General features: G+C 69.7%; 3 protein-coding genes across 8 annotated transcripts; 2 read left to right on the top strand and 1 right to left on the bottom strand.

Annotated features, from left to right (window-relative positions):
• Positions 1–146: 146 nt before the first annotated feature.
• Positions 147–2262, top strand: CNPY2 (canopy FGF signaling regulator 2). Its single transcript, XM_025145576.3, has 5 exons — positions 147–574; positions 676–791; positions 907–1104; positions 1180–1276; positions 1922–2262. The coding sequence occupies exons 1-5, from the start codon at positions 457–459 to the stop codon at positions 1963–1965; spliced, it is 573 nt and encodes a 190-aa protein (XP_025001344.2). The 5' UTR covers positions 147–456; the 3' UTR covers positions 1966–2262.
• Positions 2263–2985: 723 nt separating this feature from the next.
• CS (citrate synthase) lies at positions 2986–9365 on the top strand. 4 transcript variants are annotated; one of them, XM_015300288.4, is made up of 12 exons: positions 2986–3108; positions 4586–4636; positions 4737–4844; positions 4944–5009; positions 5097–5228; positions 5319–5507; positions 5601–5800; positions 5957–6086; positions 6214–6315; positions 6403–6612; positions 7321–7487; positions 8920–9365. In XM_015300288.4, the coding sequence occupies exons 1-12, from the start codon at positions 3055–3057 to the stop codon at positions 9041–9043; spliced, it is 1533 nt and encodes a 510-aa protein (XP_015155774.1). In that variant the 5' UTR covers positions 2986–3054; the 3' UTR covers positions 9044–9365. The 4 variants fall into 4 exon arrangements, with proteins under 4 accessions (XP_015155774.1, XP_015155773.1, XP_015155775.1 ...); XM_015300287.4 differs by having other exon boundaries at positions 8917–9365; XM_046905018.1 differs by lacking the exon at positions 2986–3108 and adding an exon at positions 3254–4047 and having other exon boundaries at positions 8917–9365.
• COQ10A (coenzyme Q10A) lies at positions 8317–11431 on the bottom strand. 3 transcript variants are annotated; one of them, XM_015300297.4, is made up of 5 exons: positions 11276–11431; positions 10100–10246; positions 9802–9994; positions 9626–9727; positions 8317–9542 (listed from the first exon to the last, which is right to left on the bottom strand). In XM_015300297.4, exons 1-5 carry the CDS (start codon positions 11353–11355, stop codon positions 9375–9377), a joined length of 690 nt encoding a protein of 229 aa, XP_015155783.1. In that variant the 5' UTR covers positions 11356–11431; the 3' UTR covers positions 8317–9374. The 3 variants fall into 3 exon arrangements, with proteins under 3 accessions (XP_015155783.1, XP_015155782.1, XP_015155781.2); XM_015300296.4 differs by having other exon boundaries at positions 9311–9542; positions 10100–10357; XM_015300295.4 differs by having other exon boundaries at positions 9311–9542; positions 10100–11413.
• Between the last annotated feature and the right edge of the window lie 298 nt (positions 11432–11729).

The following is an 11729-nucleotide window of genomic DNA, read 5'->3' as shown; positions in this document are numbered from 1 at the left end:
ATGGGGACCGGAGCGCGAGGGGGCGGGGCTACACGTAGGGGGCGGGGACATGCAAACAAGGTGGGGGGGACTGCGAACAGAAAGTGGGCGGGGTCGCCACAGACTCCGCCCCCTGGGGCCGACCGCCACGCGGGCCGGGTCCTGCCAGTTCGGGGCCTCTCCCCGCCGCGGGGTGGCCGAGGCGCTGCCTGCGTGCGGGGCGGCCCGGCGGCGCTCCGAGGATCGGCCTCGACCCCCACGGCGGCCACCGGCGCCCCGGCGGCCTCCACCGCCGCCCTCCGGAAGGGGCCGTTCTCCGCCGTTGAGCGGCCGGAGGGAGAGCGGCGGGACAGGCACCGCGACGGGCAGCCCCGGGGACGGCGGGACCGGGGGGCGGCGGTGGCGGACGGGGGCTCGAGCGGGGCCCGGCGGGTGAGGGGCGGGCGGGGAGCGGGCCGCGCGCGGCCGGGGCGGAGGATGAGGACGATGAGGAGGGGCCGCGTCTCCATCCCGGCCGCGCTGTGTGTGGCCGCGGCTGTGGCCGCTCTTCTGCCCGCGGTGAGCGGCCGGCGGAGTCAGGACCTGCACTGCGGAGGTGCGGCGGGACGGGACGGGACGGGACGGGACGGGACGGGACGGGACGGGGTACCGGCGGGGATGTCGGGCTCCGGGGCCGCTGACGTTCCCGTCCTGCAGCGTGCCGGGCGCTGGTGGACGAGCTGGAGTGGGAGATCGCCCAGGTCGACCCCCGGAAAACCATCCAGATGGGTTCGTTCCGCATCAACCCCGACGGCAGCCAATCGGTGGTGGAGGTGAGCCCCGAAGCGGAGGGGGGGGGGGGGGGGCCGCGGTGTCGGGGTTGCAGCCGGGGTCGTATCCCGGTATCCCCAGCCCTGACCCCCCTCTCCACCCCCCCCGGCCCCGCAGGTGCCGTACGCCCGCTCGGAGGCGCACCTGACGGAGCTGCTGGAGCGCATCTGCGAGAAGATGAAGGAGTACGGCGAGAAGGCGGACCCGACCACGCAGCGGAAGAGCTACGTGAGGGTCATCTCCCACGACGGGACCAAACTGGACCTGTCCGGGGTCAAAATCGACGGCGACGTGGCCTCCAGCCTCAAGTTTGCGGTGCGTGCGGGGGTCGCTGCGGGGTTGGGGGCTCCCCGGGTTCTGTTGGTGACCCCACGCGTGGTTCGGTTGCAGTGTGAGAGCATCGCTGAGGAGTACGAGGATGAGCTCATTGAGTTCCTGTCCCACGAGGCCGACAACGTCAAGGACCGGCTGTGCAGCAAGAGGACGGGTGAGGGGGGGGTGGGGAGGGGCTGTCTGCCATCCCTCCAGGCACAGCCGTGAGGACAGGGGGCGCTTCAAACCACCTCCGTGAGCTCCCCCTGGGGATGGCTCCGGATTGTCCCCTCCAGGGGTTATCCTGGGGCTGCCTCCTCTCTCCTCCTGTTGTCTTTGGGTCTCCGGGGAGTGCTTCTTAAAGACGTTTCCCCTGGAGGTGTGGAGCAGCCCCAGCACTGGAGCTGCAGGATGGGAGCACAGCGAGCAGCCGTAGCCACGCTGTCCTGCGCCGTCCCATCCCACGCTGTGCTGCTGCTCCCCGTGCTCTCAGCCCTGCAGCTTTTTTTGGGTGCCGTGCTTGGGGTGATCCAGGCCAGCTGTCCTACTGTCCCCATTGGCCGCCCCAGCCCCGTGCTCCCCCCGCAGCCAATGGCCACGCGCCCACTTCTGGCCCCGCAGTGCTATTTCTGGTTCGCAAACACCGGGGTCAGGGCACGCCACGACCTTTGTGCTTCCTTTATTAATGAGCGTGCTCCGCGCTCATTACCTGCACCCTGACACCGGGGTGGGTCCGTTGCTGCACCCCTACGCCCTGGGGATCGGCTGTGGGGCTGAGGGGGGGCTGCGTGGGGCTCTGAGCACTGCTTTGTCCCCACAGATCTGTGTGACCACGCGCTGCACCTCCCGCATGATGAGCTGTGACGCCGCCGGCCCCGGGCTGCGCCGACCCCCCACCAACACCACGCTGCCCCACAGCCTCGGCCCCATCCCCACTGTGGGCGGGGGGATTCTGGGTTCTCCCGTCCTATTTATTCGCTGTCCATCTGCTGCCATGCGGGCAGGGATGCGTCCTTTGGTTGGGGCCGTTCCGGTGGCTGATGTGTGGCTCCAGGCTCTCTCTGCTGCTGCCTGGGGCTGCTATAGGGACAGCGGTGCTGCTGGGGGTCTGTTGGGCACCCGGGGCCCAATCCAGGAGGCAATAAACGGGGCCCAATGTGGGCTGGTGTCGCTGCTGTCAACCTCAATGGGGGCGGGTGTGGGGCTGGGGCAGGGAGGGCACATACCCACAGGACTGATGGTGGCCCTGTAGTGCCCTTTGACCACAGACTGCTCTTCCTTACGTAGCTCGGTGCTGTCTCTGCCCCGGTGCCCCCATCACACCCCGTCCCTGCAGGCAGCCCCTGGGTGCTGTGGGGGGGCCCACCCACTTGTCGCGTGGTGCCACCGTGGGGTCACCAGGACAATGGCCCCGGGTTATTGGGCACTCTGCCCCCCCCTCCACCCCCCGTGTCCTCCGATGTCACCGCAGTGCAGGGCAGTGTCATGGGGTGAGCGCCGCGTGGTGACAACACAGCAGCCCTGAGCCACAGCCGAGCAATAAGGAGGGCACGCGTTGGGAGAGAGGGGGGGGGGGCCCCCGATGTGGAGGGATGACGTCACGCGGCGATCTGGTGACGTCACGGCGAGTCGGTGACGTCACGGGGCGGGGCTCGCATCACCGCACCCCACGCCCAGATCAGGCGAACGCGGAGGCCACCTATAGCCCGGCCCCCCCCGTAGCCTCATTTGCGTAGCCCCGCCCCCATCGGGACAGGGCTCGGCCAATAGCGAACGGCTCAACCCCGAGGGGGGCGGGCGGGGGCGGGGCTATGCTAATAACGTACGCGGCGCCGCGCCTCGCCCCGCCCGCCGCGCCGAGGACCCCCGGGCGCCGCCGCCGCCGCCGTTCGCTCCGGTCCCGGTCCCGGTCCCGGTCCCGCGCCCGCTCCGTCCGCTCCGCCCCGCGCCGCCATGACGCTCCTCGCTGCCGGCAGCCGCGCGGCCGCGCGCCTCCGCGGGCCCAAGGTGAGCGCGCCCGGCCCGGCCCAGCCGCGCCTTAAAGGGGCGACGCCGCGGGGGGGGGGGCGGGCGGGTGTGGGGGGGCTGCGTTCTTAAAGAGGCGACACGGGGGGGGGGGGGGGGGAGGCGCCTTAAAGGGGCTGCGGGGGGTGCGGGGCCGCAGCGGCACCGGCGGTGTCAGCACGTGGTGCGCGGGCAGCGGAACGGCGCGAGGAGCGGCGGGGCGGGGGGAGCGCCCGGTGCGGGGTAACCCCGGGGGGGGCCGCGCCCGTCGCGCCCCCGCAGCGGCGGCGTTTCGCTGAGCTCCGCTCCCGCGTCGCGTTTCGTAACGGCCGCGGCGGTGCGGGGCGGAACGGGCGTTGTTTCGGCGCCCCGCAACGTTCGCCTTCAATAAATTAATTAATGAATCAGCGCCCGCACCGCACCGCACCCGCAGCCCGCGCTGACCCCGCGCTAAGCCGGGCGCGGCCTCCATCCCCCTCCTCTTCAGCCCCTTCCCCGCATCCCCATTGCCGCAGCGGCGGAGCACCGCCCGCGGGTCCCGCACGGTTCGGCGCTGACCCACGCGGGGCGATGCGGGGTCCCCACGCCCCCCATTTCCCCCCCAGCCCGGAGCCCGCAGCCGCCGCCCCGCGCCGTCCCCGCAGCGCAGCTCTCACGCGTGACCTTGAGCGGGCGGCGGAGCCGTGACAGCTGCGGGCGGGCGGGGCCGGGCGGGGGGGTCCCCACGGGGCTGTGCGGGGTGCAGCGCGGAGGGGGTGGGGGGGGGGGGTCGCTGCGTGGCGCTGCCGTGCGGGGGCGGCCCCGCAGATCACTCCCGTAGGGCCCGGGGGGGCTCCGCGCGGTGCGGTGTCGCGGTGCTGGGGGGGGAAGTGAGGAGGGGGGGGGGCTGACCTTGGGCTCCGCTCCGCGCTATTGTTCGCGCCGCCGCTGTCCCCTTCTGCGGTGCGAATAGGCGGGGCTGCCCCCCACCCCCCCCCCCGCCCTTCTCCTTCAGGTGTTGGGTTGGGGTCGGGGAAGGGAGGGGGGGTGCGGCTCTGAGCCCCCCCCGGGGCTCCCCGGGCGCAGTGGAAAAAGAGCGTCACGGTCATTGCGCGGGGGGAGGGGGGGGGGGTGGCACTGTGCCGGGGGGGTCTGGCCCGGACCCAGCGCTGCAGGACTGTGCGCGGTGCCGGGGTGTGCGGGAGGGGGGGCTCGGGGGGGGGGGGCGCAGAGTCGGGGACCCCACCGGGCCGGGGAACAAAGCGCGGCCGGAAAGCCGCGGAACGGCAACTGCCGGCAGCGACGGCCCCTCGTGCTTCCGCCGTGCGGTGCGGGGTGCGGGGCGGGGGGGGCGGAACCTCCGCCGGGGCCGAACCGCGCGTGGCAGCAGCGGCTGTGCGGGCCGGGGGGGGCACCGCGGGACCCTTCCCGCTGCGGGACGGGACCCCCCCCCCAGGTAACCCCTCCCCCCCGGGTAACCCCCCCCTCTGCTCTCCCGCAGAACTCTCCGTGTGTCCTCTTTGCTGCCCGCCACGCTGCCACCGCCGCCACAGTAAGCACTGAGCCACGGTTTCACCCCCTGATACCCCCCCAGTGCCCCCCCCAGCGCCGCGGGGCTCACGGTTACCCCTCCCCTCCTCCCCCCCCCTCAGAACCTGAAGGACGTCCTGGCCTCCATGATCCCCAAGGAGCAGGCGAGGATCAAAAGCTTCCGCCAGCAGCACGGCAGCACCGCCATCGGGCAGATCACGGTGGATATGGTGAGGGGGGGCACCGGGATGGGGGGGCATAAGGGGGGGGGCAGGGCACCGGTTTGTGCCTCCCGTAACCGTGAGCTCCGTCCTTCCATCCTCCTGCAGGTGTACGGCGGGATGCGGGGCATGAAGGGGCTGATCTACGAGACCTCAGTGCTGGACCCCGATGAGGTGGGGCTGCCCCCCCACCCCCGCCCCACTGGGGCACCCGTAGGGCAGCGGTGCTGATGGCCTCTCCTGCTGCCTTTTCCCTTCCAGGGCATCCGCTTCCGTGGGTTCAGCATCCCCGAATGCCAGAAGCTGCTGCCCAAAGCGGCGGGGGGTGAGGAGCCGCTGCCTGAGGGGCTCTTCTGGCTGCTGGTGACGGGTGAGGTGCCCACCCCGGAGCAGGTAATGCATCGGGACCCCCAGGCTGACGGGCTGGGGGGGGTGAAGGGGGGGTCTGTCAGCCCTTGGCTCAACACCGTTCCCCCCTTGCAGGTGAGCTGGGTGTCCCGTGAGTGGGCCAAGCGGGCGGCGCTGCCTTCCCACGTGGTGACCATGTTGGACAACTTCCCCACCAACCTTCACCCCATGTCCCAACTCAGCGCCGCCATCACCGCCCTCAACAGCGAGAGCAAATTCGCGCGCGCTTACGCTGAGGGCATCAACCGTGTGAAGTACTGGGAGGTACGGAGGGGTCGGGAAGGGGGGGAATGGGGAGGGGGGCGGGCGGGACCTTGAGGACCCCCCTCTCCATCTCACCCCATCCATCCATCCCAGTTTGTCTATGAGGACGCCATGGATCTGATCGCTAAGCTGCCCTGCGTGGCTGCAAAGATTTACCGCAACCTTTACCGCGAGGGCAGCAGCATCGGAGCCATCGACCCCAACCTGGACTGGTCCCACAACTTCACCAACATGTTGGGTTACACCGACCCGCAGTTCATCGAGCTGATGCGCCTCTACCTCACCATCCACAGGTGTGGGGCCGCACCGCCTCTGCTCTGCCTCGGGGTGTGGGATGCGCCCGGGCAGCTCTCGGCGTGGGGCAATGGGAGCGCCGGGACGGGGTGTGGGGCTGAGGGGGGCCCAGTGTGGGGTTGCGGGGGCCTAACGCTGCTACCTCGGCCCCACAGCGACCACGAAGGGGGCAACGTCAGCGCCCACACCAGCCACCTGGTGGGCAGCGCGCTGTCTGACCCCTACCTCGCCTTTGCTGCTGCCATGAACGGGCTGGCCGGACCCCTGCACGGCCTCGCCAACCAGGTGGGTGTCCGTCTGGCCTGTCTGTCTGTCTGTCTGTCCGTCCATCTGCCTGCCTCTGTCTGTCTGTCTGTCTGCACACTGCCGTTCTGACCCCCCCCCCCCCCCCCCCCCCCGGCCGTGCCCGCAGGAGGTGCTGCTGTGGCTGACGGACCTGCAGAAGGAGCTGGGCCAGGACGTGTCGGATGAGAAGCTGAGGGATTTCATCTGGAACACACTCAATTCAGGCCGGGTGAGTGCTGGGCTTTATCGGGGGGGGGTGGTCAGGGGGAGGGGGAAGGGGGGCCGGGGGCAGTTTGGGTGCTGACTGCTCTCCCAGGTGGTGCCGGGCTATGGGCACGCCGTGCTGAGGAAGACGGACCCGCGCTACACGTGCCAGAGGGAGTTCGCCCTCAAGCACCTCCCCAAGGACCCCATGTTCAAACTGGTGGCTCAGCTCTATAAGATCGTCCCCAACGTGCTGCTGGAGCAGGGCAAGGCCAAGAACCCCTGGCCCAACGTGGACGCACACAGCGGGGTGCTGCTGCAGGTGAGCCCCGGCTGCCCCATGTACCTATATGGGGGGGGGTCTCAGCTGCCCCATGTACCTTTATGGGGGGGGGGGGGGGGTCCTAGCTGTCCCATGTACCTTTATAGGGAGGAGTCTTGGCTGCCCCATGTACCTTTTTGGGGGGAGTCCCAGCTGCCCCATGTACCTTTATGGGGGGAGTCCCAGCTGCCCCATGTACCTTTATGGGTTGGGGACCTAGCTGTCCCATGTACCTTTATGGGGGGAGTCTCGGCTGCCCCATGTACCTTTATAGGGAGGGCTCTTGGCTACCCCATGTACCTTTATGGGGGGGAGGGGGGTCCCAACTGCCCTCTCTACTTTTATAGGGGGGAGTCCCAGCTGCCCCATGTACGTCTATGGGGGGGAGGGTCCTGGCCGCCTCATGTATCTTTATAGGGGGGGGATCCTGGCTGCCCCATGTACCTTTAGGGGGGGAGGTCCTGGCTGCCCCATGTGCCTTTATAGGGGGGGTCCCGGCTGCCCCATGTACCTTTATAGGAGAGAGGTCCTGGCTGCCACTGTACTTTTATGGGGGAGGTCCTGACTGCCCTATGTACCTTTATGGAGGGGGGTCTTAGCTGCCCCATGTACCTTTATAGGGGAGAAGGGTCCCGGCTGCCCCATGTACCTTTATGGGGGGAGGGTCCCGGCTCCCCTCGCACTGCCCTGACGTCGCTTCCCCCGCAGTACTACGGCATGAAGGAGATGAAGTACTACACGGTGCTCTTCGGGGTGTCCCGCGCGCTGGGCGTCCTCTCTCAGCTCATCTGGAGTCGGGCGTTGGGATTCCCCCTGGAACGCCCCAAATCCATGAGCACTGCGGGGCTGATGCAGCTCGTGGGCTACAAATCCGGGTAAAAAGGGACGGGGTCAGGGCTGCGCTCGCTGCTCCCCCCCCCCCCACCCCATCCCAGACGCCTCCGGGCCCGGGACGGACTCGGCACTGAACCCCATTCCGGCTTTGGGGGGGCAGCCCTGGGGGCCCCTCCTGCCCTGTGCCCCCCTCCTCTCTATAGCACAGGGCACGGCCCCCTCCCTCGTGGCTCCTGAGCCCCCGGCCCGGCAGCACCACGCACACTGAGCCCCAGTGCTCCCCGCTGCTGGGGGGGGGGGAGGGGGGGGAGATTTGGGTCTCCCTTTGCAACCACTTCCCCCCACCCCGAGAGGGGTTCAGTCCCAGACTCCAGTCCGTGCCCCCCCCGGGGGGGTCCAGCCCTTGGGGCAGCTGGTGAAGAATGAATGTTTCAGCCCCCCCCCCCCCCACACACACACCTTGAAAGGCCTCGATACACTCCTCCCCAGCCCGCGCCCCCCCCCCGTGTTTGTGTGAATCCCCATGTCTGATGCCCCCGGAGCCAGAGCTGGGCCCCCCCCCCTCCACTTCTTGTTGGCCCAGCCCTGGCCCAGCGCAGGCTTTGGGCAGTTCTGTACAAACAACGATAAAATGCAAAATAAATGTTTTTATTAACAAAGCCCAAGCTGCTACCACCACCCCCCCCGCCCCCCCCCCTGACCTCCCCTGGGTGCTGAACCCAGACCTGGGGCTGCCCCTGTAGGGCTGCAGGAGTGCCTGCAGGTACCCAGCTGGAGCGTGGTGCTCTTGGGGTGCAGACCCCCTCCCCCCAAGTCCCCCTGCCCCCCTCCCCGCCCCATGGCTGCCCAGTGAGGAACGGGAGGCCGGGCTCACCCTTGGAAAATGCTCTTTATTGGCATATGTAGAAGTCCTTCCTTGGACAGCAAGGCCACGATCTCCTCTGTGGGGATGGAAATTGGGGGGGGGGGGGGGGGGGGGCTGAGTGGGAGAGCCTGGGGCTGGGAGGTGGCTCAGGGGGCCCCTCACAGCCCCCCCAGTGGGTGTTACGGCCTGCTGGAGCTCGAGTCCTCCAGGCTGAAGGTAAGGGAAGCTCAGGGGGAGCAGGGGGGGCACCTCAGGCCGGGGCCACACTGGTCCCTGGGGTGGCAAGGGGGCAACGGGTTGGGGTAGGTGGGTGGGGGGACAGGGGCCGGTCAGAGCGAGCCCCCCATCCCCCCGCTGTGCGTGTGACTTGTGCAAACTGTGCGACGTCGGGGCTGGCGGTGGGGCGGGAGCTGCTGGGGGGGGGAATGGGGGGGGGGGCTCAGCTCCGCTCCCCACGGCGGCTGCAGGCGAAGGGCCGGCGGCTCTGCCCCAGCCACTGCCTCACTCCGCCCCTTCTCCTTCCCTTTGATTCCTGAAGAGTCAGGGCATGAAATGGGGGGGGGGGACTGGCAGCGAGACCCCCACCAACCACTTGTGTTCCTCAGCAGGATCCGGCCGGGCTCCCCTGCCAGCGAGCACCAACCTTCCTCCTCTCCAGGGCAGGCAGAGCTGACCCGGGAGTTCCTCCAGCACGGGCGCAGGAGCTGGAGCCCTCTGGCCTTGCAGAGTTAAAGAGGAACGAAGGGTTTAAAAAAAAAAAAAAAAAAAGGAAAAAAAAAAAAAATCCCCCCCTCCCTCCAAAAAAAAAAACAACCAAAAAAAAAAACCTAAAACAAAACCTTAAAACCAAAAATCAGCTACAAAATGAGGGAGGCCGGCGCTGGGCCGCAGCTCCTGTCGTGGTGCCGTGGGGCTGGGAGGGCTCCCAGCAGCCCCCTGCAGGAGCACCGCTTCGTGCCCTCGGGGCTGGGAGGGAATTCCACGCAACGGCAGCAAAGATGCACTCAAATAAATATTTAAGGGGGGGGCGGGGTTGACCCCGGCGCAGTCCGAAGCGCTGCCCTCACGTCTGGTGGACCTCGTGGAACATGAGCTCCCGGGGGATGCGGGTCTCGGGCCCGAAGTTCTTGGCTGCCTGGCGCTCGAAGGCCGCCACCATCTGCTTGACCACCTCGTCGAAGAACACGGTGGCCAACTGGGAGTGCAGCAGGGAGCGGAACTCGAAGGAGATCTGGGGAGGAGAGAGGCGTGAGAGGAAGGAGGGAGGCGGAGGGCCGCATCCCCGCTGCGGGCGTTGAGCTGGGAAGGCCTTACCGAGAAATCCACGGTGCAGGTGCGGGGGTAACCGGGGATGCCGGGGCTGAAGCGCCAGTTTGTCTCCAGGTGGTTGAAGAGCCGCCCGTCCGTGCAGACGGCCTGGGGGGGGGAGCAGGAGATCAGGGGGCCCGGGGGTGCAGCGGGGCTGGGGCTGCGCTGGGGGCTGGGCTCACCTTGACGAGGTGGGGGCGGACGAGGGTGACGATGGAGGTGTAGCGCTCCAAGACGGGTGGGAAGCCCACCTCGAGCTGTGCCTTGATGTGCCCCGTCCGCTTGGAGACCACCACCGACTTCTTGCACCACGGCACGAAGGTTTTGTAGTCGTCCACGTTGGACACCACGTCGTACATCTCCTGCATGGAGTACCTGAGGGCAGAGCGGGCGCTGCAGAGGGGGAAGGTGGGGTCCCAATGGGGGGGGGGTCCCAATGGGGGGGCCCAGCGTGGGCTCTGGGGGCACCAAAGCACCTACCCGATGATGCGCCGCTCCGAGTACTCCTTGCGTTTGTTGGTTAAGGACCCCGCGAGGTTGAGGAAGGAGCGGGTGGGCGCACGCTGTGGGTCCCACTCAGTGCTGACGGCCGGGCGGCCGAACCCGAGGCCACACGGTGCTGTGTGTCTGCACAGGAGGGAGGTGTGGGCGCAGGAACCGGTGTGGGGCTGCCCCACGGCTCTGCTGGGCAGCCCCTCCTCCTGGGTCCCGGCTGGAGCTGCACGCAGCCCTCCTGAGCTGGGAGTAACCACGGGGTGCGTTGAAGAGCTGCCCCATCCATCCCAATCCAGGGCTGTGGGCAGCAGAGATGGGTCGGGAAAGTCCAAGCGCAGCGGCCACAGCCGCCGCCAGCGCTGCCGTTGCATAAGAGGAGGAAGGCAGAGGGAAACCCGACCTCGGGGACACCTAATCCAGATGGGCAGAGCGGGGACAACCGCCCACAGCCCCTCCCCGGCTCCGCAGGGCCGGGGCAGCTCAGGACCCAACCGAGCCCCAGCACTCTCCCTCCTCCACCTCCCACCTCGCTCAGGGCTGCGCAGACAGCGCTGCCGCCGGTGGGAAGGGAAGCGGTGACCGCTCCGCAGCCCCGACGGCCCTGGGAAGGGGGGGTCCTCCCGCAGAGCCGCCGTCAGCGCCCACAGCTCCACGTCACCCACCCGAGGTGACGGCACCGCCACGGTGGGCTGCAGCCCGGCGGCGTCACCGCCGTCCCCGCGGCAGCCCCGGTTGGATGCGCTCCATCGCCGCGGGTATTTTTAGCTGCACGGCGGCGCTCCCCCGGGAGGGAACGTCCCGTTTCGGTACCCGCCAACGAGAGCCCCGGGGCGCCGACGGCCGGAGCTGCGGGAGCGGCCGTGCCCCCATCCCGGCGCGGAGCCGTTGGCTGCCGGCTGCCGTTGGCTCCCGGCCACGTCCCCGGCGCAGAGGTCAGCCGGCAGCGCTGATGTCCCCGCGCCGCCCCCGGCGTCCCGGGCGCGGTGACGGCCGCCGATCCGCCGCGCTCCCCCCGGGGTTGTCCCGGCCGCGCCCGCCCCGCAGCGCGCGGCGTTTCCTCCGCGCGGAGCCGCGCCCCGCACCCGGTGACCTCTGGGCCCGCGGTCGGGGCCTTCCCGTCCCCGTCCGTCCCCGCGCTCCCCGCCCGCTCCCGCCGCTCACCTCCCGGGAGGCGCCGCCACCGCCCGCAGCCGCTGCCGCGCCCCGAGCTGAAGGGCCCCGCGGAGCCGCCGGGCCGCCATGACCGGGGCCGGGACGCGGCTCCGCCGCCCTCAGCCCGGCGCCGTCGTGACCTCTCACCCCGCGCGTGACGTCACCGCGTCACCATAGAGCCCGCGCGCGTCACGGCCCGGGGGGGGCGGGGCCAGGGGACGCCCGCGCGCGGGGCACGCCGGGAGCCGTAGGCCGCGCGGCGCGAGGCACGCCGGGAGTTGTAGTCCCGCCAGTGTTCGCTCCTTTCCTTGAGCCCCTCGGGCCCGGCCGGGCTCCGCGCTGTGCCCGTGTGCTCCCCACCATCCTGCAGCATCGCCGCTGCCGCTCCGGACTCGTTTTTCCCCGGTGGAATCGCCAGCGGCCCAGCGCGACGCTTCCCCGGTTCATTCTCAGCGGCCCCGTT

Source organism: Gallus gallus, chromosome 34, assembly GCF_016699485.2.
Source record: "Gallus gallus isolate bGalGal1 chromosome 34, bGalGal1.mat.broiler.GRCg7b, whole genome shotgun sequence".
Classification (NCBI taxonomy): domain Eukaryota; kingdom Metazoa; phylum Chordata; class Aves; order Galliformes; family Phasianidae; genus Gallus; species Gallus gallus.
The sequence above is the reverse complement of the archived record's forward strand: the minus strand, read 5'-3'. Positions and strand labels throughout refer to the sequence as shown.

Bases quoted from the DNA above. Each gene is read 5' to 3' on its own strand.
- CS (XM_015300287.4), top strand. From the start codon at position 3,055: ATGACGCTCCTCGCTGCCGGCAGCCGCGCGGCCGCGCGCCTCCGCGGG. The intron at 3,109-4,585 runs GTGAGCGCGCCC...GCTCTCCCGCAG, and splicing joins CGCGCCTCCGCGGGCCCAAG to AACTCTCCGTGTGTCCTCTT. The intron at 5,801-5,956 runs GTGTGGGGCCGC...TCGGCCCCACAG, and splicing joins CTCTACCTCACCATCCACAG to CGACCACGAAGGGGGCAACG.
- CNPY2 (XM_025145576.3), top strand. From the start codon at position 457: ATGAGGACGATGAGGAGGGGCCGCGTCTCCATCCCGGCCGCGCTGTGT. The intron at 1,105-1,179 runs GTGCGTGCGGGG...GTTCGGTTGCAG, and splicing joins CCTCCAGCCTCAAGTTTGCG to TGTGAGAGCATCGCTGAGGA. The intron at 1,277-1,921 runs GTGAGGGGGGGG...TTGTCCCCACAG, and splicing joins GCTGTGCAGCAAGAGGACGG to ATCTGTGTGACCACGCGCTG.
- COQ10A (XM_015300295.4), bottom strand. From the start codon at position 10,485: ATGCAACGGCAGCGCTGGCGGCGGCTGTGGCCGCTGCGCTTGGACTTT. The intron at 9,995-10,099 runs GTAGGTGCTTTG...CTCTGCCCTCAG, and splicing joins TCGGAGCGGCGCATCATCGG to GTACTCCATGCAGGAGATGT. The intron at 9,728-9,801 runs GTGAGCCCAGCC...TCCCCCCCCCAG, and splicing joins TCCGCCCCCACCTCGTCAAG to GCCGTCTGCACGGACGGGCG.